The sequence below is a fragment of the Jaculus jaculus genome, chromosome 1 (assembly GCF_020740685.1).
Source record: "Jaculus jaculus isolate mJacJac1 chromosome 1, mJacJac1.mat.Y.cur, whole genome shotgun sequence".
Classification (NCBI taxonomy): Eukaryota; Metazoa; Chordata; class Mammalia; order Rodentia; family Dipodidae; genus Jaculus; species Jaculus jaculus.
The window spans coordinates 43733436-43759777 of NC_059102.1; the positions used below are offsets into that span (position 1 = coordinate 43733436).

General features: G+C 43.5%; 1 protein-coding gene across 11 annotated transcripts in view; it reads left to right on the forward strand.

The window, feature by feature from the left end:
- Cpeb3 (cytoplasmic polyadenylation element binding protein 3) overlaps nucleotides 1–26342 on the forward strand; it is a 286188-nt gene that overhangs the window by 252221 nt on the left and 7625 nt on the right. For all 11 annotated transcript variants that reach the window (XM_045157044.1, XM_045157040.1, XM_045157018.1 and 8 more), the window contains one exon: nucleotides 1022–1203. In XM_045157044.1, coding sequence (XP_045012979.1) covers nucleotides 1022–1203 — 182 coding nt within the window. The remainder of the gene's footprint in view (nucleotides 1–1021; nucleotides 1204–26342) is intronic.

Genomic DNA, 26342 nt, shown 5'->3' on the forward strand with positions numbered 1-26342 from the left:
ATGGCGGTGTTTGCATCACTGACTTTGGCCCTGGTCATCAACCTGTCTTCTTTCCAAATACCATGTGTAGGTTTTGAAGGAAAATAAATGTTTGGGTCACTTCCCAAGGGTAGGCCTGAGTCTTTGGATTTATACCGTGGCCTGATATGAATGGTCACAACTGGACGAGGTGCTATCAAGTAAAGTTACCTTCAGGCAATTTGCAATGCAGGTAAGTGCTACATGTCATGGTACCTTTATGGTGGGGATAATTTTTAAATATCAAACTTTCAGTATTGTCCGGTTCCCAAATACTTTCTCCATAAGTATTTTGTAAATATACCAAAATAAAGGCAAGAAATATGGCCAGGGTGCAGACCAGACCTTTGGGTCTAGAGCAAGGTACAGAGTGGTGTGTTTACTGCTTAGGTAGCAGCTTCCTGGCACATTGTAAGTGCTCAATAAATGCCAATTCCTTTGTCAGTAATTGACCTGGTTACCATTGCCATGGAATTTCTCAGTTGGGCTAATCTATAATTTTCTATTTTTATAGCAGTTTGCTTTATAAGCATATTGTCTCTAGATAAAATGAGGAGTTAATTCTCTAGCTTATTTGTAACATGGCAGTGTTGCAGTAGTAATTGCTCTCAGCCTCATACATGCTAGGCGAGTGCTCTGCTGCTGACCTGTAACCCTAGACTGAAGTTTCTTCATAACCTGCTAGCGTACTGTGTACACCTACCTAGGGCTCATTCCAATGGGTTAAGTAATTGGACATTAGAACAGGATTACTGGTAGATTATTCCTCCTATACTCTTGTTTTATGTTATGACTGGGTAAACTCCTCTGCATATGTGTATAAGGTTTTTAAATTTTACTTTTATATATCCAGTGAGTAGCTCCCCTACTTGAATTGCAAGACTGATGGGGACATTCTTCATGATGCTTAACATGGGTTTCCTTTTCTTGATCACATCGCATGATCGTCCTCCTTGTGGGGATTTCCAAACATCTATACATAGACATACTTATTTTCTTGCAGTTGAACTGGCAATGATCATGGACCGTTTGTATGGTGGTGTTTGCTATGCTGGCATTGACACAGACCCAGAGCTGAAGTACCCCAAAGGTGCCGGCCGTGTGGCATTCTCCAATCAGCAGAGTTACATTGCAGCAATCAGTGCGCGTTTTGTGCAGCTTCAACACAATGACATTGATAAACGGGTAAGCAACTGCTCAGGATGGATTGCTGTGGGAAGGCAACGACACCACGTTCTGTGAGCCCCTGGAAAGGAAAGGAAAGCACTTTGCAGTCCTAAGAGAGCCGGTATTCTTGGCATGGCATTAGTCTGTGAGTGTGTGTAGGCTACCTGAGAAAGAGATCACCTCCTGGGTTTTAAGGTATTAATGGGCCTTCTGCTTTACTCATCCCCAAGGTGCTAATTATGGTATAATTATGAAAGCAAATCTGCAGAATTTGGCTTAGCAAACCAGTGCTGTTCAAATGACACTAGAAATGCCTTTAACAAAGATGGAGATCTGGCACCTGTTTGACCTATGTGCTGCTCTTAGAACAATAAACTTGGGGGCTGAGGAGATAGCAGCAGTTAAAGGCATTTGCTTGCAAAGTCTGCTGGCACAGGTTCAGTTCCCCAGCCACCCATGTAAAGTCAGATGTGAAAAGAAGCACAAACTTCTGGCATTTCATTTGTAGTGCAGTGACAAGAAACCTTGGTATGCACACCCACACACGTGTGCAAGTGAAAAAAAAAATTTTTTTTTGAGGTAGGGTCTCGCTCTAGCCCAGGCTGACCTGGAATTCACTATGGAGTCTCAGGGTGGCCTTGAACTCTCAGTGATTCTCCTACCTCTGCCCCTCAGGTGCTGGGATTAAAGGTGTGCGCCACCACGCCCAACTATAAAAGCCAATTTCTAAAATAGATATTCTACAGGCTTCTTGAGAGTAAGTGGTAGTGATTTTTTTTAAAATAAGAAATGAATAAATTGCTTTTTCAGAATACCAAAACATTCTGAATTAATGGAAACAGATGATAAAGATGCTTGGTTTTCAAGTACCCATAGCATCCCGGCCTTCCTGGTTTCTAATAGCCATCCCCCCACAAGAGTTAAGCGCCTCAGAGAAGGGCACGATGTCTCATTTGCTGCCAGATCCCAGTACACACCCATGGCTTCCTGCAGTCTGAGGTGTGGTGTGGAGGGTTCTCTTACCTGCTGCTGCTGTTGCCAAGGGACATGCTTGCTTGCGCCTGTGCACTGGGAAGCTGAATCAGTGGCTTCTTTACCTTGAGTCGGCAACTCCGCCCACCACTGGTAAAACTGAGCAGTAAAACTAACCCAGAGAGCTTTCAGTGCCCATTGCTAGGATGGATGATACAAGAGAACCAAGGGGAGGGCTGGGCCCTACCATAGTCATCTGAACGGGTGCGTTGGAAATCATCAAAAGTGGCAGAGGCCCTGCAGGCCCCTTCTTTCTCTTGGGGCCCTGGTCCGTGCATGCTCCTTGTTTCCCTTCATTGTGCGTGTGGAAGCCACCGTCAATCTTGACTTGGGCTCCTTTTCTTCCACTGTTCATCTGTAACCATTACAACTACCTTGCTCCAAACTATTTTTTGTTTTCCTCTTGAATTAAATAAGCACAACGCCTGTCTCTGGCTTGCTGAGCCTTTGTTAACTGCATTCTTTTCTGTGTATTTTCCTACCAAAAAAAAAAAAATCCAACTTTCCAGAAAGCTCCCACTATATACAAGCACATTAGTATTCTTGGATTTGTTTGTTTGTTTTTTGAGATAGGGTCTCACTTGAGCCCAGGCTGACCTGAAATTTGCTCTGTAGTCTCAGAGTAACCTCAAACTCATGACGATCCTACTACCTCTGCCTTCTGAGTGATGGGACTAAAGGCATGTCCCACCATGCCCAACACATGAGTGTTCTTAGATAATGCCCTTTTCTTTTCAGATGCTCATGATCATCTACAGAGCTTCTGTCTTTAGTCTTACCTTCCGTCTGTGGCCTTCCCAGGGCTTTAGCAGTGATCTCCTAGTGAAGATGCTGAAACTTAGGTCAATAGTCCATGTCCACTGGGGCTCACTTCGCCCTTGATGGGGCAGATTCCAGTCCCCTCAGTCCCCTTGTCCTCCTCATATGAGCCCAGTCACCTCTCAAGTTGCCTTCAAGCCATGGCATGGGCTATTTTAAGTAGCATCAACCCTTGCTCTCTGCAACCGTGCTACTGGAGATTCAGTGGAATCATGGCATTTTAAGGGCATTATTTGTAGCTCTTATCCTTTGCACTATTTATCCCATGAGAGGGTGGCAAAAGTGGCAGCTTAGCCATCAGGGCATTTTCCCTGTGTAATCCGTGGAGTGCACAAAGAAATTGACTTATACATTTTTATTACCTTTTCTTTTTAGGTGCTTTTTTGTTATTATTTTGTTTTTTAAGGTAGTGTCTCCCTATAATCCAGGCTGACCTGGAATTTGCTATGTAGTTTCAGGGTGGCCTCAAACTCATGACAATCCTCCTACCTCTGCCTCCCAAGTGCTGGGATTAAAGGTAAGCACCACCAAGCCCAGCTCCCTTTTTATTTTTAATATTTATTTGAGAGGGAAAGAGAATATGGTTGCACCAGGGTCTCCCTGCCACTGCAGATGAATTCTAGACTCACGTACCACTTTGTGGTGCATATGGCTTTACTTGGATACTAGGGAACCAAACCTGGGTTGTTAGGCTTCGCAAGCAAGTACTCTTAACCTCTGAGTCATCTCTCCAGCCCTACCTTTTTCTTTTTCTTTTTCTTTTTTGAGGTAGGGTCTCAAAAATAAAAGTTGCTAGGTGTGGTGGTACACGCCTTTAATTCTAGCACTCAGGAGCAAGGGGTAGGAGATTCGCCATGAGTTCAAGGCCACCTTGAGACTATATAGTGGATTCCAGGTCAGCCTGGGCTACAGTGAGACCCCACCTCGAAAAACTAAAAAATAAGTAAATTAAAAAATAAATTTAACTTTAGCTGGGTGTGGTGGTGCATGCCTTTACTCCCAGCACTTGGGAGTCAGAGGTAGGAGGATCACCAAGAGTTTGAGGCCACCCAGAGACTACATAGTGAATTCTAGGTTAGCCTGAGCTAGAGTGAGACCTACCTCAAAAAACCAAAATAAATAAATAAATAAATAAATAAATTTAACTTTTATTGACAATTATTTATATTAGCATATAAATAATTATACCATGATCATAGTTTCCTCCCACCATCCTCTCTTTTCCTTTTCCCAAATTCCTCCCCTTACACTGAATCCCTTGTTTCCAACTAGTCTTTCTTCTATTTTGTTATTTTTTTTTTCCCTCCTATTATGCAGGTCTTGTGTAGGTAGCATCCGCCAGTGTGAGGCCATGAATATCAAGGCCACTTTGTATCTAGAAGACAGTATTGTAAGCACTCCTCCCTACCTTTGGCTTGTACATTCTTTTTTTTTAAATTTTTTTTTGTTTATTTTTATTTATTTATTTTAGAGCGACAGATAGAGAAAGAGGGGGAGAGAGAGAAAGAGAGAGAATGGGCATGCCAGGGCCTCCAGCCACTGCAAACGAACTCCAGACTCGTGTGCCCCCTTGTGCATCTGGCTAACGTGGGTCCTGGGGAATTGAGCCTTGAACCGGGATCCTTAGGCTTCACAGGCAAGTGCTTAACCACTAAGCCATCTCTCCAGCCGTGGCTTGTACATTCTTATGGTCCTTGAAGGGAATTGCACGCCAGGGCCTCTAGATGCTGCACAGGAACTCCAGACATATGCGCCACCATGTGCATTTGGCTTTACCTGGGTTCTGGGGAATTGAACCTGGGTCCTCAGGCTTTGCAAACAATGCCTTAGCCACTAAGTTATCTCTCCAGACCACAGATGCTTTAAAACTCTTACTTTGATTTATTTATTAGTGTATGTAAATGGGTACATGCATACCATGGCTCACATGTGGAGGTCAGAAGACAACCTCAAGGTGTCTGCACTCTACTTTCTACAAGCCAGGACTTCTTATTCTATCTCTCTTCTGTTTTGTGTGTTTGGTGTGATGTGGCATCCCACATGCTCACCTGTGGCAGCAGTCAGAGCAGAACTTGTAGTGTCCCACTTCAGCACTCTTCCCCTTGGGTTTCTTTTGAGCTGAAGTCAGTTTACCAGTTTGGAAGCTTGCTAGGCCCCCATGGTTCTTGGGTCTTTGCTTCCCTGTGAGACTGTGGTCACAGGCCCAAGTGGCTACACCCACTGTCATATGTGGGATCTGGAAATTCCAACTCCGCTAGTCTCAGGCCCTTGAGCTTCTGCAGAAAGAGCACTTAACCACCGAACCATCTCTCTAGCCCAAAGACAGAATCCCTTGCCACTGGAAAGAGTCTAGCTTGAGCTTTGGATTTTCCTGGCTCCACCTCCTGTCATCACAGAAGCATGCACCACCTTGCACAGGGTTTTACCTGGGTGACTGGGGAATTGAACCTTGGTTGTAAGCAAGTGTCTTTAACTGCTGAGCAATCTCCCCAACTCCTCTTTACCTCTTTTGTATACAGTTTTTTTCAACAAAGACATTCCTTTTGATAATTTAGATGATGATTATTGTTGTTCCTAACATTTTAGATGGTGTACCTCATGGGAAAAGTACAACTTTTGTTTTGGTTTGCTTTTTCAAAGTAGAGTCTCACTCTAGCCCAGGCTGGTCTTGAAGTCAACAATCCTCCTACCTCTGCCTACTGAGTGCTGAGATTACAAAAAGGTATGTGTGGGCTGGAGAGATGGCTTAGTGGTTAAGGCACTTGCCTGTAAAGCCTAAGGACCCATGTCTGATCTCTTTCCAGATCCCACCTTAGTCAGATGCACACAGGTGAGGAAAACCCAAGGTTGCACAAGCCCACTAAATGGTACAAAACCTCTGGAGTTGGATTGCTGTGGCTAAGGCCCTAGCACACCAATTTTCTCTCTTTTTTAAAATATAATAAAAAGTTTTTAAACTTTATGAAGAAAATAAGGTATGGGCCACCATGCTCAGCCCAAATGCTGATTTCTTGAGAGGTAGCTCAGATGGGAAATTCTTTTCTTCCAACCTTTGGCATCTGTCCAGAAGACCACACTTTACACAGCTTTTCTTTTCTAAACCTGGACTTAACCTTAAGCATGACCTCCTCTAATTCCCTGTATTTGAGGGAAAGAATCTAGGAGATACTTGGAGGCTTCCCCAAGATACCTACCAAGTAAGGGTGAAATGGAGCTGCTTCAGTTAACTACCTTCCTAAACCAGGCTGCTCACCTAGGGTATGATTCTTGATTCTTTTGGTTTCCTTGTTCCAGTGCTGGGATCAAATCATTCTGTCAGTGAGCTACATCTTTAGCCCTCAAGACCTCATATTCCTTCAAACCCTCCATGAAATCTTTTTGCCTCAAGCCCAGTTTTAAAAACTTTAAGTTCATAGACCCCTTATTATATTGTATCCTTATTTAGCTATCTGCAAAGGCATACCTATAATCCCTGTCCTAGGGAAGCTGAGGCAGGAAGATTATGAGTTCAAAGCCAGTTTAGGTTCATAGTAAGACACTGTCTCAAAAAGCAAAATGGACAGGGGGGTGGGGGGGGGGTGGGGAGCAGTGGTTAAGGCACCTGCCTCCAAAACCTGACGACAAGGTTCATTTTCTCAGTGCCCACGTAAGGCCAGATGCATGAAGTGGCGTAGGCATCTGGAGTTCATTTGCAGCAGCTGGAAGTTCTGGTGCCCCTATTCTCTTTCTATCACCTCTCTGCTTGAAAATAAATAAATATGTTTTGTTCTGTTTTGCTTTTCTTTAAAAAAGAGCAGCACAGTTTTGAAAAACCTACACTGGAGGAAGAAGGAGTACTGAAGCCATAAGGGTTTCTATGTGACTGTGCACTAGGGCATTAACGAAACTAGTGCAAAGGTTGTCTATGCTTTTGAGTTAGCTTGCTTTTCCTTTTTTGTTAAGACAGGGTCTTGTCAGGCTGGGCTTGAATTTGCAATCCTCCTGTCTCAGCGTCCACAGTTCTGGTATTACAGGTATGGGCCATTACTGACCACTTTGCATTTCACTTTTATGTCTTTTATCTTCTCATAGCCTTTTTTATCATTTTTGTTTTGTTTGTTTGGGTTTTATTTTTCTTTAAGCAGGGTTAATTTACTTTATTTTGCAAATCAGCATGAACACCTACCATGGGTTATGATGACATTTAGTGAAAATAGTTGGCATTTTTACTGTTATAGTAAGCCTTAGTAAGGAAAATAATTAACACAAATGAGATAGAATTCTTGCTTCACCATTTATTCATTTATTTATTTTGGGTTTTTTGCTGCAGGGTCTCACTACAGCCTAGGCTGACCTAGAATTCACTCTGTAGTTCCAGGCTGGCCTCAAACTCATGAAGATCCTCCTACTTCAGCCTCCCAAGTGCTGGGATTAAAGGTGTGCACCACCACACCCGGCCCTGCTTCACTATGAAAAACTAATAATATCTTAAACTAAGCCAGTTAAGGTTTAAGTTATCCATGCATCATAGCCCACCTTCACTGGTCATGGGTAACTTGTCCTGTGGTTGCAAAATCCAAGTTGTGTGATTCTTAAGACAGCAGTTCTGCTTCAGCATGCAGAGGCTTGTAACACCCTCTTGTGAGTAACAGAGACTCCCTACAGCACTAATTATGGAGGGCATGACCATTTGAGTATATTCCATTTCCATTTCTACTCCCCAGAGAACCATTCCTTTAGTGTTTTAAAAAAAAAAAAAAAAAAAAAGCCAGGTGTGGTGATTTTGATTCAGGTGTCCCCCATAAACTTAGGTGTTCTGAAGCTAGGTTCCCAGCTGATGGACATTTGGGAATTAATGCCTCCTGGAGGGAGTGTATTGTGGGGGGTGGGCTTAGGGGTGTTATAGCCAGGTTCCCCTGGCCAGTGTTTGACACATACTCCTGTTGCTATTGTCAACCTTATGTTGGCCAGGGGGTAATGTCCACCATCTGCTCATGCCATCATTTTCCCTGCCATCGTGGAGCTTCCCCTTGAACCTGTGAGCCAAAATAAATCCTCTTTTTCCCTCAAACTTCCCTTGGTTGGGTGGTTTCTACCAGCAATGTGAACCTGACTGCAACGCCAGGCATGGTGGCACACACCTTTAGTCCCAGCACAGACAGAGGTAGGAGGATCACCGTGAGTTTAAGGCCACCCTGAGACTCCACAGTGAATTCCAGGTCTGCTTGGGCCAGAGTGAGACCCTACCTCAGGAAGGAAACAAAAAAAAAGCATGCTGGTTTGAGAATTGGGACATGGGAGTGTACCCTAGTTCCTTTTTCCGTCACAGTGTGACCGGTAGCAAGCTCCTTAACCTTTCAGAGCCTCCATTTGATTTTTCTGTGCTAAGACTACCGGTCTAAGTATTTCACAGCTTGCTGCAGAGATAAAAACTGGCAGGTGAAGAAGTGCTTTGGGAGTTTATTAGGCTGCACAGATGTTAATCTGTGTTATTGATGAGCCTGGTCTACTTAAATTGTGCCTAACCATACATCCAAGGCTAATAATGGGCCCTTTATTTTTCTTTTAATGTACCCACTCAGTCCCTTAACATAAGGATAATGAAATAGTTGAAGATTGCACTAAAAAAAATTTAACATTTGGATGTTAGCCAAAACACACATGTGGAGATTTAAAGTTCCTTTTATAGGTATAAACACCAGGATACATTTTCCATTTAAAGGGCTGGAGGGTTTTTTTTTTTTTTTCTCTTTTGTCTCTGAAGAAGTGTTTTAACCACTACTTTTTTTCTCTGATAATGGAAAGATTTTGAACCTTAACTGGAATAGATTTTAGGATTTAGGATATATTTTGCTTCTATGCTTTTTGTGAAAACTCAGTTTAAAATATTTGAAGTATAATAAGAGCAAAAGATGGCACCTGTGCTCATTCTGTCTTAAGAATATTTTAGAAGTGATAGCAGATGAACGCTTCCCATGAGAAAGCTGCTAAGTCATTCTTTGCAGCTCAAGACTAGGTCGCTTAGGCATGTGATACTTTCAGACTGTGAAGATGAGATCATTGATATTTCTTTCTTTCCTTCTTTCTTTCTCTCTGTGTCTTTCTTTCTCTCTCTCTTTCTCTTTCTCTCTTTCTTTCTTTCTTTTTCCCCCAGTTTTCCAGGTAGGGTCTTGCTGTAGCCCAGGCTGACCTGGAATTCACTATGTAGTTTCAGGGTGGCCTCGAACTCATGGCGATCCTTCTACCTCTGTCTCCTGAGTGCTGGGATTTAAGGCATGCACCACCATAAGGTCATTGAAAAGAGGAAATTTTTTTACATGGCCTTTTTTTCTACTCTCTTGTCTACTATGTGGTCCAGAGAAAACATCTAGAGTAAGAATCCCTTGAGTCTCACTTATTCTAGCAATAAAGCTATGATTAGATTGATACAACAGTCTGCTGATGAAAATCGGAGCCCACTGCCACTGTTGGCTAGACTACTTGGACGTATTGTCTCCTGGAAATCTGCCAGGTTTTTATAATTGAAAGGCATCAGGTCGTAGACATTGGTTATGTACTCCCATTTCCACTTATAAAAACCTTTTCATGGGCTGGAGAGATGACTCAGTGGCTAAGGCACTTGCCTGCAAAGCTTAACAGCCAGGGTTCAGTTCCCCAGTACCCACAAAAAGCCAGATGAACAAAGTGGCACATGTGTCTGGTGTTCGTTTGCAGCGGTTGGAGGCTCTGGCATGCCCTTTCTGTCTCTTCTCTCTCTTTGCTTGAAAATAAATAAATATTTAGAAAACAAACAAAACCCTTTCACTAGCAGAAAATACTAGGATAGAATTAACCAAAAAAAAAAAAAAAAAGAATTAACCAATCTAGACTCTACTATTTATACACCGTGAAGGAAGGATGCTGTGCGTCTGTGTGTGTGTGTGTGTGTGTGTGTGTGTGTGTGTGTGTGTGTACATGCGTGCGCCAGAGGCTTATTGTTTTTTTTTTTGTTGTTTTTTTCTCTCTCAAGGTAGGGTCTCCCTCTGGCTCAGGCTGACCTGGAATTCACTATGTAGTCTCAGGGTGGCCTCGAACTCTTGGTGATCCTTCTACCTCTGCCTCGCGGGTACTGGGATTAGAGGTGTGTGCCACCATGCCCAGCGTGTGCCAGAGTTTTTGAAAAGTGTAATGTATTTGGTCAATATGTAGCAATTCCAGTAACACACTGATTTATGGAAAACTATGAGTGGTTGACATTTGAAATTTCCTAAAAGATGTTCACTAGAGGGCTGGAGAGATGGCTTAGCAATTAAGGTGCTTACCTGCAAGCCTTAAGGACCCATGTTTGACTCAGATCCCACATAAACCAGATGTACAAGGTGATGCATATGTAAGGTCATGCATGTGCACAAGGGTGGCACACACATTTGGAGTTTGACTGCAGTGACTGGAGGCCCTGGCACACCAGTTCTCTCCCACTCATTCTTGCTCTCTGTCTTAGTAAAGATGTTCAAAACTGGGCGTGGTGGCGCATGTCTTTAATCCCAGCACTGTTTAAGGCCACTCTGAGACTACATAGTAAATTCCAGGTCAGCCTGGATTAGAGTGAACCCCTACCTCAAAAAACCAAAATGAATAAAGATGTTCATTAGAGGCTATAATTAGACAAGCACCTTAACTATTGAGCAATCTGTCCAGCCCTTAGAGGCTATAATTAGAATTTCAGATGATAAGGGAGTTAAACATTTCTGGCAAGATAGGGATAAAGTTGATTGATGATTTGAGTTTTTTAAACAGGAGAAGCTTTCAAAAGGTCTATTGGGCCAGGAATATCCCTAAAATTCCCCTAGCCTACCAATTTCCTAAAGCGTGTTCTATAAATACAAATTTCTAGTGATTTAAAATATTCTTCTTAGCCAGGCATGGTGGCACATGCATTTAATACCAGTGGATCACTGTGAGTTCAAGGCTACCCAAGAATAGTGAATTCCAGGTCACTGGGCTAGAGAGAGACCCCACCTGGAAAAAAATAAATCAGTTTCTGTGCAAAATACAATTGAAAATGCATGCATAAAGTTAGGTAGGCTAGTTTATTCTAGATCATACTAGAATCATTGAAGATATGAGAAGGAAACCATATTCAAGTTTTCACAAAAATTTTCCCCATTACTTGGTTTCTTTTAGTTGACATATAACTAAAATAATAATGGGCTTCATTATGACATTTTTCAAGCATATTCACAATTTTTCTTACCATAAAACTCTTCTAAATTATATCCTTGTTTTTTTTTCTTGGTTTTTTTTTTTTTTTTGAGGTATGGTCTCACTCTAGCCCAGGCTGACCTGGAATTTACTACATAGTCTCAGGTGGCCTTGATCCTCCTACCTCTGCCTCCTGAGTGCTGGGATTAAAGACACGCACCACCACGCCCGGCTTAAAATATATCTTGAGAAAAATGTTCCAGGGGATGTACCATGTTTTCAGCTTTCTCTCCTCTCATGTTCACATTACATGAAAGAATCATACAGTTTAATAAGCAATTGTTTTCCCTTCCTCAGTCCTTTTTTTCCCAGGTGTGTCTGGTCTGCAACATTCTTTCCATCTGCAAATGGCTCAGGTGGGGCAAGGGCGTAACTACTCTACATCAAAGTATCTGAAATGTGTTTGTTATTTTGAGGCAAGCTCTCACATACCTCAAGTTGGCCTTGAACTTGCTGTGTACCCTTGAGCTCCTGGTCCTCTTTGTCTCTACTCCTGAGTTCTGGGATTACAGATATGCACCACCACACCCCGTTTTATGTGGTGTTGAAGCTTCATGCATGGTAGGCTAGCATTCTGTTAACTGAACTCCAGCCCTAGCCCCTAAGAGAGCTCATCGAAAAAGAAGAAAAAATTAGACTTGACATACCATTGACAAATGTTTTCTCGAATCGATTTTAGTGTCATGTTGAGGACCAGAGAGACTTTCAATTAGCCAAGATGGGCTTTTTAATACTTTTATTTAAAGAACATTGTGATAGCTAAGCCATAGCACATATTTGCTTTGAATAGCATGCTCTTTAAAATATCCTATTTCCCATTTAAATGAGATGTTATGCATTGCACCTCTCTACAAGCACCTTAAGTATTTTATGTATTTAAATCCTTTTCCCCTCTCTTTGTACTAGAGATATGTGGGGTCTAAAACCGCTGAAGACCACCAACAGCATTGTACTTTTAGCTGTATGACGATTAAGATGACCTGGCACTGGTCTCACTGAAATGTTTTTATTACAGCTTGTCCCTGGCCAGTCACAGCTGGAATACATAAAATGACTCAATCTCAAAAGGCTGGAGGCCTCTGATAACTTGCTGTGGGACTATTTCTGCTGGGAGCTTTACTCTGGGCCTCCTGTCACCCAGCCTGAATCTTGTTGCTATTACTTATCTAGCTTGAAAGCTGAAGCTATAGCTGAGTTTAATTGGACCTTTGGGAAGCATCAACACCCAGGAGTGCTGAGCTAATCCTATCTGGGTTTCTTTTGAAACACTGAGAGCCTCATAGCCTTTGACTAGAAATAGTTTTCTAAAGGGAATTTATTTAGGTAATCTAGTGAAAGAAAGATCTTTGAATGAAGCGGGGCCTTTTTGTCAATGTTCTTCCCTTCCTAGTCATGAACCCTGGTTTCTTCTGTCCTGTCTTTCCATGTCTTCTCCCTTGGAACTGTGATTTTTCTAGCTAAGGATGGCCTTGAACTTGTAATTCTCTTACCTCTACCATCCCGAGTTTGTGCTGTGTGGTGAGGGTTGAACCCAGGCTTCATACATACTAAGCGAATGTTCTTTCAACTGAGCTACATCCCTGGCCTGAATTATGGTCATTTTAATATGCATACTGTTTTAGAGTTATAAAGTATCCTTCTTGCTGGACACAGTGGCACAGGCACACAGTCCCAGCTACTCCAGGAGCCTGGCTGAGGCAGGAGCTCAAGTGTTTGAGGACAACCTGAGCAACATACTGAGATTCTGTCTTAAAAAAAATTCTTTCCTGCTCACATTTAAGTGTAGAGATTGTTTATAAGATAGGTAATAAAGCCAGGCATGGTGGTGCATGCCTTTAATCCCAGCACTCAGGAGGCAGCGGTAGGAAGATGGCCATGAGTTCAAGGCCACCCTGAGACTACATAGTGAATTCCAGGTCATCTTGGGCTAGAGTAAGACCCCACCTCAAAAAACAAAAGAGAGATATGTAATCAGGAAAAAAGACCATCACTTTAAAAAATATTTTTATTTGCAAGCAGAGAGAGATTGAGAGAATAAGAGAATAGGCTCTCCAGGTCCTCTTGCCACTGCAGCCAAGCTCAAGATGCCTGCATCACTTTGTGCATCTGCCTTTATGTGGGTATTGAGGAATTGAACCTGGGCCAGACCCAGGCCAGCAGGTTTGTAGACAAGAACCTTTAACTGCTGAGCCGTCTCCCCCAGTCCCTGTAGATTTATTTTTAATTTACTCCAGGACTAAAATTAATAACTCTGAATTTATCTGGAAGGTTGTGGATAATGTTGGTGCTATCACAAAGCTCCTTGTACATTGCTCCTTTAATTTTTTAGACATCTGTCATCTGTTTTCTTTTCTTTCTTTCTTTTTTGAATGTGTGTAGAGCTTATGTTTGCTTTGATGTTTATGGAGGATGTAATGTGTGCTGTATGCATGTGTGTGTGCAGGTGATGTGCCCTATGCACATGAGGGTGGGGGCCAGAGGAGAATATTGGTATCCTATTATTGCTCACCCTTGCATTTCCCTGAGATAGGTTTTCCCTCAACCTCAAGCTGCTGTCTGCCACCAAACCTCAGAGGTTCTCCTGTCTTCACCCTCTGCAGCCGGAGTTAAAGCTTTTTAGGTGGGTTCTTGGCAGTTGAACGTGGTGATCTCCAGCCAGAGAAAGCATTACGCAAGCGCTCCTAACCCTGAGCCCTCTCCCCAGCCCCATCTGTCATCTGCTCTCAACACAGCAGGATTTCAGCCGACAGGCAGTTGAAAAACTAAAACGTTATGTTTAGACATTCTTGTATTGCCTGCATTAGCACGTGGGTGGGTAGACATGGTATTTAGTGAGAGCATTAATGAGATTGCTGTGGTTTTTAGGGCTGAATATAGTCCATGATATGTGTCAAGAAGATCGTGAGCACATTCTGTGGAAAAGCTTTGAGCACTCCCAATTAACGGGGCTTTCCGCTCTAGGTGATAAGAAATGGCTTGCCAAGTATACAAGACCCTTTCATGGAGTGTCTAGGATCACACCAAGGCCAAGTCTGCAAACAGGGACCCTATGCCAGCTATTAGCTTTTATACAATTTTCCTTTAAATGATTTTAAAGCTTCAAGCATTAAATGTTATTCTCTGCAGCCCTTGCGCTGAGACAGCCCTGCAGACAGTCTATGTGATCTGAGTGCAGATTCAGAGCTCTGGCTTTGGTAAAAGTGACTCTTCACAGGCTGGAGAGAACCCAGTGTGAGTTCAAACTGTGACCTGCACTGCTTCTAATGGAGTCTTGTCAAAGCCCTAAGGGTCTCAGGTGTGGTGTCTAAGTGAGGCCTTCGTAGTGATGCATTCTTATTTGAGGTGACATGTTCCTTCGGGTTTCCTCAGACTTCAGGAATGCATTTTCAAGATAGTGAACTTAGGCTGGAATTTCTCCCTTTTGGCCAGGATGAGTATTCTAACCTGTCCTTTTAGAAGTATGCTTGGTTGGGTCATGTATTCACAATCCTCATTTTGAAATAATTTTTTTAAAAACATTTTTTGTTTTATTTTTATTCATTTATTTTATTTTATTTTATTTTATTTTTTAATTTAATTTTTTTTATTTGAGAGCGACAGACACAGAGAGAAAGACAGATAGAGGGAGAGAGAGAGAATGGGCGCGCCAGGGCTTCCAGCCTCTGCAAACGAACTCCAGACGCATGCGCCCCCTTGTGCATCTGGCTAACATGGGACCTGGGGAACCGAGCCTCGAACCGGGGTCCTTAGGCTTCACAGGCAAGTGCTTAACTGCTAAGCCATCTCTCCAGCCCTTTATTCATTTATTTGAGAGCAACAGATACAGAGAGAAAGAAGCAGATAGAGAGAGAATGGATGCGCCAAGGCCTCCAGCCACCACTGCAAATGAACTCCAGATGCATGCGCCCCCTTGTGCATCTGGCTAACGTGGGTCCTGGGGAATGGAGCCTCGAACTGTGGTCCTTAGGCTTCACAGGCAAGTGCTTAACTGCTAAGCCATCTCTCCAGCCTATGAAATAATTTTATTTACTTATTTGAGAGAGAGAGAGAGAGAGAGAGAGAGAGATGCAGACAGAGAGAGAATGGGTGCATCAGGGCCTCCTGTCACTGTAAGCACCTTTAACTGTTGAGCCTTCTCTCCAGGCCTGCAATTCTCTTAACCAGTGTATTGATTATCCAGTGTGGAGCACTGTCTGTCACAGCCCACAGACTCTGGGCAGCTTGAGTCTAGACAACTCTGTTGTTGCCTTTAACTATTAGAGGTTTTGTATCAGCAGCCTACTGTGCTGTCAGCAGCTGATTTTCTACATCATGTGTCTGTTGATAGCTGCCATGTGTGCTGATGTATCCAAGTAGTCTAGTGAGTTAAAAAATTCAAAATTATAGGGCTGGAGAGATGGCGTAGCAGTTAAGCGCTTGCCTGTGAAGCCTAAGGACCCCGGTTCGAGGCTCGGTTCCCCAGGTCCCACGTTAGCCAGATGCACAAGGGGGCGCACGCGTCTGGAGTTCGTTTGCAGAGGCTGGAAGCCCTGGCGCACCCAGTCTCTCTCTCTCCCTCTACCTGTCTTTCTCTCTGTGTCTGTCGCTCTCAAATAAATAAAAATTTAAAAAAAGTTAAAAATTATAGGCTGGAGTGATGGCTGCTTGCCTGCAAAGTCAGAGGCCCCAGGTTCAATTCCCCAGGGCCCACATAAGCCAGGTGCACAAGGTAGCACATGGGTCTGGAATTTGTTTTCAGGGTCCAGAGGCCCTTATGTGCCTAGTCTCTCTACATCTTTTTCTTTCTCCTCCTCACCCTCCTCCGCCTCTCTCGGGAATAAAAATAAATTCAAAATTAGGGTTGGAGAGATGGCCCAGCAGTTAAGGTGCTTGCCTGAAAAGCCTGAGGACCCAGGTTTAATTCTCCAGTATACATGTAAAGCCAGATGCATAAGGTGGAACATGCTTCTGGAGTTCATTTGTAGTGGCTAGAGGCCCTGGCACACCTGCCGTGGGTATTGGAAATCAAACCTGTGTCCTTAGACTTCACAGGTGTCTTAGCTGCAGAGCCATCTCTCCAGCCCAAATATAGTTTTTAAAAAAGAGAAAAAGAAAAAAAAATTAGTCAGACATGGTGACACATGCCTTTAATCCCAGCACTTGGGAAGCAGAGGTAGGAGGATCATCGTGAGTTCAAGTCCACTCTGAGACTACATAGTGAATTCTAGTCAGCCTGGACTAGAGTGCCAGGTCAGCCTGGGCTAAAGTGAGACCCTACCTTGAAAAAAAAAATCCAAAATTACAGCTGGAGAAATGGCTCAGCAGTTGAAGGCACTTGCAAAGCTTGATGGCCCAGGTTTGAGTTCCCAGTATCCAGGCAAAAACCAGATGCTCAAAGTGGCACATGCATCTGGCACTCATTTGCAGTGGCAGCAGGTCCTGGTATACTCACACTCACACACTCTCTCTCCAATAAATACATAAATAAAACATTTTAAAAACTCAAAATTGGTTATAGTCCTTCAACTAACATTACTCATTATTAAGAGTGATGAGAAGGAATATTTCTCAAATAAACATGGTGTGTAGAGCTCACACTGAACAGTATTTCTTGGATAGCCTCAAGCTGGAGGTTGGGTTTTGTTTGTTTGTTTGTTTTTTTGGCTCTTCAAGGTAGGGTATCGCTCTAGCCCAGGCTGACCTGGAATTCCCTATGTAGTCTCAGGGTGGCCTTGAACTCACAGTGACCCTTCTACTTCTGCCTCCCAAGTGCTGGGATTAAAGGTGTACGCCAACACACCCAGATCTTTTTTAATTTTTTTAAAATTTATTTGAGCGAGAGAGAAGCCAGGTGTGGTGTCACATACCCTGAGACTACATAGTGAATTCCAGGTCAGCCTGGGCTAGAGCGATACCCTACCTCGAAAAACAAAACAAAACGAAAGACAGAGAGAGAGAAAGTGAGAATGGGTGCACCAGAGCATCCAGCCACTGCAAACAAACTCCAGACACATGCGCCACCTCGTGCATCTGGCTTATGTGGGTGGGGAATCAAACCTGGTTCCTTTGGCTTTGCAGGCAAGCACCTTAACTGCTAAGCCATCTCTGCAGTCCAGGAGGTTGTTTCTAAACCCAGAAGTACTCTGGAAATCTAAGGCTATAGAAGCCTGTATACTGAATGATAGCCTCCTTTTAGCAGGATCATACAGGACCAAGTGAGTCGGGCCCTCTCATGATGTCATGTACTAAAAAGTAGGGTGCTCAGAAGGGAAACATGGGGTGGGGGAGATGGCTCAGAGCTTAAAGGTATTTGCTTGCAAAACCTGCCAACCTAAGTTTTATTCCCCAGTACCCACATTAAGCAAGATAAACAAAGTGGCGCATGTGTCCGGAGATCGTTTGCAATGACGAGGCCCTGACACGCTGGTATACTCCCTTCCTCTCTCTTCCCCCCTCTCTGTATGCTTATAAAGTAATTAATTTTTTTAAAAAGAAGTCTAAAACAAGGTTGAGATTTTCTACCCAGCATTCAGCTGGTTATCCCTTCATTTTGTGCAAACATTGAGCCTCTGGTGAGAGAAGCTGACATTGCCATAACTCTTCACAGCATTTTCCCAGGATCTCTAGGCAGTCTAGTGAGAGACACAGAACATTCACTAGTATCCAGTAGTTCCCTACCAGTGGGATTATGAGCATTCTTTCCTTGATGCCATCTTTCATCCTCACCCGGATCTCTAGTTTGTTGTCTGCTGTTGGACCTCCATTAGATGGAGTCCTCTTAAGCACAGAGGTGCTGATGCCTGTCTCTTGCTACCCATATTGTGGTAGCCCCGAATTTCTCTTCTGCATGTCACATCCATGATCTCCTTGTCATCATTTTTCTTAAGACCTATAACAAATCCTTAGATTAAGTTGTCCTTTTGTTGGCCTCATCACACTCCTGATGCCTGGATGAGTCATATTTGACTACAACTTCCTTACACCTTGGTGCATATCTTGAATTTGTGCTGTCAATTTTTGTGACCAGACATAAGCCTTACATATTTTTATTAAATTGTATCTTTTTCCACTTTTTCTAGCTTGTCCACTTTGACTTCATTATCTGAAATCTTTGCTTGTCATTGGCTTCTAGCCACCAGTGAGCGTCATTTGCCATGGGATAACTAGCTGTCTGACTAGGCAGTTGGGGGCTATTCCCACCAAGGGCAAACTGCAGCTGGAACTGGTCTTCGGCTGTCCTGAATATGACGTCTAGCACATAGGTCAAACTGCATCTGACCTTAACCAGTGTCTGTCTTCTCGTTACCACAACTTTTCAAGTCCAGTGAGAAAGAATTCTGTACACATTTAATGTCTCCCTAACATCTTCTCTCTGTCATTAAGAATTAATCAGATTATCTGTTTTGGGTGGTCACCTTTTTAAATGATAATCAAAATGACTTCAGACATTTTCTCTAGCTTGGTAGAAACAAAGCATTGAGATTACTTTGTCAATGTAGGGTATGTTAATTATCTTCCTTGTTGCTTTGAAAAAAGCAACCTAAGGAAGCAAGAGGATTTTTTTTTTTTTTTTGGCTCACAGTTTGAGGGCACAGGCTATCATGGCAGCAAAGTCATGGTTGGCAGGAGCTTAAGGCACATTGCATCCACAGTCAGGAAGCAGAGTGCTGAATGCTGGTGCTTAGCTTTTTATTCAGTCTGGGACTCCAGCCCAGTGGATGAAGCCACCCACATTTAGAATGGGTCTTCCCACCTCAATTACCATACTCTAGAAACTCGTTCATTGACTTGCCCAAAGGTTTGTCTCCTAAACGATTTGAGGTCCAGTCAAGTTGCCAGTCAATATTAACCATCGCATGCACCTTTCTTTCTGCCTAGGTCATTCTAAGTGCATTCTTCCTCTTATCTCAGTAGCATCAGTTCTCCTCGTCCTTACCTAAGAGGATTCACTGTCGTTGGTAAATCACAGGTGTTCTTTAGCATCCTGAAGCATGGTCATCCCTGTCAGGCACGTGACCGTGGAGCCAAGTGTCTCATATCTTGCACCAGCATCTCTGAACAGGAGGGTCAGCTTGGCCGGGCAGTCAGCTTTGCATGGGACTTTGGTATTTGGGCTTTTGTAGTAGCATAGATTAGTGATGTGATTCCCACCAGAATGATGTCTCCAAAGTGTCGTGGCTGAATCGATACTCAGAGTGATTTAGATGGCTAACAGAGAAATCAGTTATTTTATTTTTTGGTTTTTCAAGGTAGGGTCTTGCTCTAGCCCATGCTGATGTGAATTCACTATGTAGTCTCAGGGTGGCCTCGAACTCATAATGATGCTCCTATTGCTGCCTCCCAATCCTGGGATTAAAGGCAGGTGCCACCACCCCAGCTCAGTTTCTTTTTTTGTTATATTTGTTTATTGAGGAAAAATGGAATAGATTTGGATAGTCACTTAGATCACAGATGGTGTGGGGACATGACACAAACTGCACATGGTGTGGAAATGACTTCAGGAAAGTATTTTACACCAAAATGATGTTTCAGGCTGCAACAATAGTAGCTAGCAGTAAGCAGTATATAAATGAACCCATAAATATTAGCCACATGGGTAAATTCATGTAAGACAGAATCATCACCTTCCTGTAGGAGCATGGGCCAACCTGAGCACCAGTGACCTTCATATGCTGATTTTCTTTCAGCTTATCTTTGGGTAAGACTGTCGTCAGGTCAGATCAGCACCTGTGTACCTGGCTCAGAGAGGGTTTGTAGTAACAGCTCTGCTTCCCCATCTGGAAGACAGCCCAATAGAAGCCTTCAGGAAATGTCCCTGACAGCGCAGTAGCATCCAAAGGCTGCATCTTGGCTGGAAAGGCTCTATTTAGAGCCATGTTGCCTGGCATTAAGTAAGCTTAATCCAACAGATGTCTAGTAAAAGTGAAAATTATGGGAAATCACAAACTTAAAAAGAGTAGTTGGGGGCTGAGGATATGGCTCAGCAGTTCAGGTGCTTGTTTGCAAAGCCTGCTGGCCCAGGTTCAATTCTCCAGTCACTCAGGTAAAGCCAGACAGGCATTTGTTTACAGCAGAAAGAGACCCTGGAATACACACACATAATTTTTTAAAAGGATAGTTGTGGGCTGTGGAGTTTAGTGGTTAAGGCACTTGCCTGTGAAGCCTTCAGGACCCAGGTTTGATTCCCTGGAACCCATGCAAGCCAGAAGCACATGATGGTACATGTGTCTGGAGTTTATTTTCAATGGCTGGAGGCCCTGGCATGCCCATTCTCTCCCTCTCATAAATAAATAAATATATTTTTTTAAAAGGATAGTTGGAGGGTGCCAGGGATGATAACAGTTAGCAAGATTTTGGAGGGAGTGACAAAGAAAATGAAAACTGCCTGGTGTACTATATGGCCTGGTACTACTATGAAAGACCTTTATAATGTCTCCTGCGGGGACAGAATGTATAGCACATTTTAGTGTGTGCACTCTCTTTCTCCTGTGTGTGTATGTGTGGATGAGAGAGGAGGAAAAGAAGGGGAGGAGAGGGAGAGAGGGAAGGTGAGGAGAGAAGTAGAGAGGAGAGTCATATAGCCCAGGCTGGTCTTGAACTCCCAATCTACCTGCCTCCACTTCCTGCGTGGAGAATGGTAAAAAATAAAGTGACATGCAGCCAGGCCAAATGTGCCCTCTCAAGCTCTCCTCCCCGGGCGTTTGCTAATCCCTGCAGACGGTGCACCTCCCGGGGTTGGCCACTCTCCAGTCTTGCTCTAGGGCTGTCATTCGGGGGCTTCTGGGTAGGGGCAGATGACAGCCAAGCCAGGGCAGTAGACAGAAATGACAAGTGAGTGACACATGGAGGACTGAGTCCAAAGGAGGAAGATGAAGAGGCCAGACTACTTAGGGGAGCCTAGCCTCAAATGGATATTCATAATGATTGCCAAGACGATCCACTAGCTATAAAGTAGTTGTTTCCTCTCTGGGATCAGCGAGCCTTTCTGAGTCTGAGCTACTCAGACGCCTGAGGCAGGACAGTTACTTGAGCCGAGGAGTTTGAGGCTGGTGTAAGGAAATAGTCCCTTCAAAAATGGGCCAGGCATGGTGGAGCAAGTCTTTAAGTTTGAGGCCACCCTGAGAATACATAGTGAATTCCAAGTCAGCCTGAGCTACAGTGAGACCCTACCTCAAAAAAAAAAAAAAAAAAAAAAAAAAAATGGGACTGGACTGGATGTAATCTCAGCAGATAGAGACTGAATCATGAGAATGAGGCTAGCCTGTGCTATATAGTGAGTTCCCTTCTCATTGCTGAGACAAAACATCTGATCAAAAGCAGCTGATAGGAAGACTTTTCAAAAAATATTTTATTTATTTATTTGATGGGGAGGGAGGGAAGCAGGGGGATAAAGAGAGAATATGGGCGCGCCAGGGCCTCCAGCCACTGCAAACAAATTCTAGACACATGCTCCCCCTTGTGCATCTGGCTAACATGGGTCCTGGGGAATCAAATCTGGGTTCTTTGGCTTTGCAGGAAAACGCCTTAACCATTAAGCCATCTCTCCATCCCAGAGACTTTTTTTTTATTTCAGCTTACAGTCTCAATAGAAAGCTTCATAACATAGGGAAAAACATGGCAGCAGCAGAGGCTTGATGTCACTCCTTCCATGCAAGGTGGAAGATAGCAGCAAGAGAGTGAGTTGATCTCTAGCAAGGGGAAGCTGCTTATAACACGTCTAAGCCTACTATCCCAAACACACCTCCTCCAGCAAGGCTTCACCTCCCAAATTGCCATCAGCTAGGAACTAAATAAACATTCAGACCACATGAGTTTATGGGGAGTATCTGATTCAAACCACCACATTCCACCTCTGGTCCCCATGAACTCATGACCATCCATGATGTAAAATACAGTGCATTCAGTCCAACTTTAAAGTTCCCATCCTACTACTGTTCAAACATCCTCATAGCCCAAGGTCTCTTAACTATAAGCCTGTAAAACCAAAAACACATGATCATACAGAGTAAATATCCACGCTGCAGAAGATGCCGCTTCATGGAGTGAACCAATGCAAGGTATAAAACAGGGTGAACGTAAATCCTGTAGCTCCAAGTCTGATGTCTGTAACTATAATAATGTCTGTGATGCCAGTTCTGTCCCTCCAGGTGGGCTGCTTACAGCCTGGTGAACAATCCATCCCAAGTCAACAGCTCTCCTTGAAAGCCATCCTACAGTCCTGGTTTGTCAAAAAAAAAAATCCTAGGGTCTCCACTGAAACTCATGTGTCATCCATGCCATGGTCCCAAGGCCTCTGTTCAGGGACCATGACCCTGCTCCACATCACCAAGTGGCCACCTTCAAATAACCGTGTTGCAAATCTAGTACCCTCTCTTCTGCATTTGTCATACTCCCATAATACCAGGTGGGCTACCAGTTTGTTAATCTAGGGGAAAATAAAGCCAACTTTGAAGAGCAGAACACCCCTTCAGTGTTCAGGCCCCTTACTTTAAAAAGAGCATTCCTCCTGCCACCCAAGTGCAGAACATGTGGTCCAATCTCAGTGGCTATCTCTCAAACAATTGCCGCTGAAGTGGCTGCACTCTCTACCTGAAACACTCATTTCTTTCTGTGTCATATCCTGCTCGGACCAGTCCATTTCTTCTAAACTAAACCCTGCTCAAGTACTCAGGACACAGTCAGAGAACAGCTACCTCTCACATAAGCTGCCTATAGCCCAGTTCAGACAAAGCTCTATATTCCCCTCAAAAACCAAACCTCACAGTCCACAGTTCTTTCTGCATTTAACTCTTTCAGCTCTGACCAGAATGGTCCATCAAGCTCTGCTTAGACCACTACTGCAAGGTCCTTCTTAGTGCAAGGTTTCAAAACCTTCCATATTCCTTCTGCAGATCAGTTTCAAAAGGCCAAAAACTAGCCAGGTATGGTGGCACACACTTGTAATCCCAGCACTCAGAGGGCAGAGGTAGGAGGAGCTCTGTGAGTTCAAGGCCTCCCTGAAACTACATAGTGAATTCCAGGTGAGCCTGGGCTATAAACAGCAACAAAAGAAAAACAATTTGGAATTCATCAAAATTTAAAATTTTCTGTAAAATTTCCAAAAAGTGAAAAGAAAACATACAAAGTGGAGATGTATATAAAGGACAAAGCTGCTGCTAGTGGCACATGCCTGCAATTCCGAATTCTTGGGTGACCAGTGACCCAGGCCAAAAGACCCAGGTTTGATTCCCTAGGACCCACATAAGCCAGATGAACAAGGTGGTGCGTGCATCTGGAGTGTATTTGTGGTAGCTGGAGGCCCCTCCCCCTCTAAATAAATATATAAAACTTTAAAAAATGGCCAATCAACACATGATGAAAAGATGCCAGCCTAAAATTTTTTTAAAAAAGGGCTGCAGAGATGTGTCAGCAGTTAAGGTGTTTGTCTATGAAGCCTAAGGACCCAGGTTCTATTCCCCAGTACCCACATAAGCCAGATGCACAAGGGAGCACCTACTTCTGGAGTTTGTTTGTAGTGGCTGGATGCCCTGGCACACCTATTCTTTCTCCCCTTCCCTCCCTCCCTCCCTCCCTCCCTCTCAAAATGGGTAAATAAAATTGTACAAAAAAGATGCTAGCCATCCTTGATTACTAAATAATGAGCCTAAACCATGATGTAATTCTCCTTGCCAATGAGGATAGTTAGAATCCGACAGCTAGACAGCAAGTATCAATGAGTGTATAGAAATTGGAACCATGGTACTTTGCTGGTGGGATATAAAAATGTATAGTTGGTATGGAAAAGGATTTGGTAATTCCTCAAAGAGTTAAATATTAGCCACGGGTGGTAGAGTATGCCTTTAATTACTGAGACCACAGAATGAGTTCCAAGGTCAGCCTGGGCTAAAGTGAAACCTTACCTCAGGAAAAAAAATAAATAAATAAAAATTAGATAGTGGCTTGCCATATGCCCAAACAGGTGCATTTGGAGGATCACCATGAGTTTGAGGCCACCCTGAGAATACGGAGTGAATTCCAGGTCAGCCTGGGCTAGAGTGAGACCCTATCTCAAAAAACCAAAATAATAATAATAATAATAATAATAATAATAATAATAATAATTGAAAATAGCTGCTCACAGAAATACATATATACATGCATGTTTGGACTGCATAATTATATGTATATATATATATGGAATATATATGTATATATTTGGACTATATACATATATAAACGGAATCTCATTTAGGCATAAAAACAGTGAAGTAGTGTATGCTATAGTGTGGGAAGTTTTTTTAAATATTTTTATTTATTGGAGAGAAAGAGAATAGAAACAGTAAGTACAAGCAAGCACACAGGGCCTCCTGCCACTGAACACACACTCGAGACACATGTGCCACTTTGTGCGTCTGGCTTTACATGGGTCCTGGGGTAAAGTGCCTTTACCTGCTGAGCCACCCTCCAGCCCTGCATATGGGCAGTTTTTAAAAATGTATTATTTATTTTTGGTGTTGCTGTTGGATGAACCCCAGTGCCTCATGTGTGCTCGGCAAGCACGGCAGCCTGGTCTGCTTTCCAGGCCATAGAGTGAGAGAAGCTGCCACAGCAGACCTCATGCTGTGTGGTCCATAGTTCAGCGGGGGCAGACCACTTGACAGAAGGTAGAGTGGTTCCTGCCGGAGGCTAAGCAGGGGTAAGGGAAATAACTACATAGTGGGCACAGGTGATTTTGAGGTAATGAAAACATTGTGGAAGGAGAGAAAGGTAGTGTTTGCACACATGAATGTATTGAATACCACTAAAGTGTTAACTTTAAAATTGTTGATCTTTCTGGTATAATTGCATGTTTCTACTGGGACGGCCCACCTGAGACAGCTTACACGTTGAAACAATTTTATTTATTTACAAGCAGACAGAGAGAGACATAGAAGAGCCTTAGACAGAGAGAGAATGGGCATACCAGGACCTCTAGCTACTGCAAACGAATTCCAGACACATGTGCCCCTTGTGCATCTGGCTTACATGGGTCCTAGGGAATCAAACGTACATCCTTTGACTTTGCAGGCAAATACCTTAACTGCTAAACTATCTCTCCAAACCATACTTTTTTTAAACTAAAGTTTTTTTTTTTAATTTTATTTGTTTATTTGAGAGAGGGAAAAAGAGAGAGAGAGAATGGGCACACCAGGGCTTCTAGCCATTGCAATGAACTGCAGATGCATGCACCACCTTGTACATATGGTTTACATGGGTCCTGGGGAATCGAACCGAGCTCCTTTGGCTTTGCAGGCAAGCGCTTTAACTGCTAAGCCATCTCTCCAGCCCCCAAACCACACTTTAAAAAAATAGTTTTCTTAGTTTTTTTGAGGCTGGGTATCACTAGACTCATTCTGTAGTCTCAGGGTGGTCTCAAACTCACGGCAGTCCTTATGCCTGAGCTTTTTGAGTGCTGGGACTAACTAAAGGAATGTGTCACCCTGCCTGGCTTAGGTTAAACTCTTGAAAGAAAATAACTTTACTGCACCCTTCTTTTCCCTTCTTAACTGAAGAAGTGAATGAGTAGACATGAACACATCTCTTAAACTCATCTGTGTATGATAATTAAGAGCACTGGAATCAACATGCCTGCCTTCAAGTACAGGCTGTATTAGTAGCAGTAGAATCAGGAGTTCAAGAGCAGAGGCTGCCTCTATACTATAGTAAATTCAAAGTCAGCCTGGACAATATGAGACTCTGTCTCAAGCAGCCAGCCCACCAAAATTGTTGATTTTATGCAAGGCAAGAAAAAGAAAACAAAGGGTGGACCTTATTAAGTACACAAGACTTGGAAATGTGTTGCAGTGAAGAGGAAGTGGACATTTATGTGGGGGGGGGGGTGGCGAGCGCAAGTGAAAATAGAGATGCATTTGGGAGGACTCTGAGATGGGAGAAGGAAGATCCTGACCGGCCTGAGCTGTATCCACAGTGAGAGCCTGTCTCAGACACAGGAGGGGTGGAGAGTGAGCGGCTGCAGAGTCCCGCAGACTCTGGCTTGTCGCGGGAGAAAGAGAGCTGAGCTGAGCTGAGCACACAGCGGGAGGGGAGGACTGTCGGAGGAATGACAGCTGTGCTCCCAGCCTGTGGTG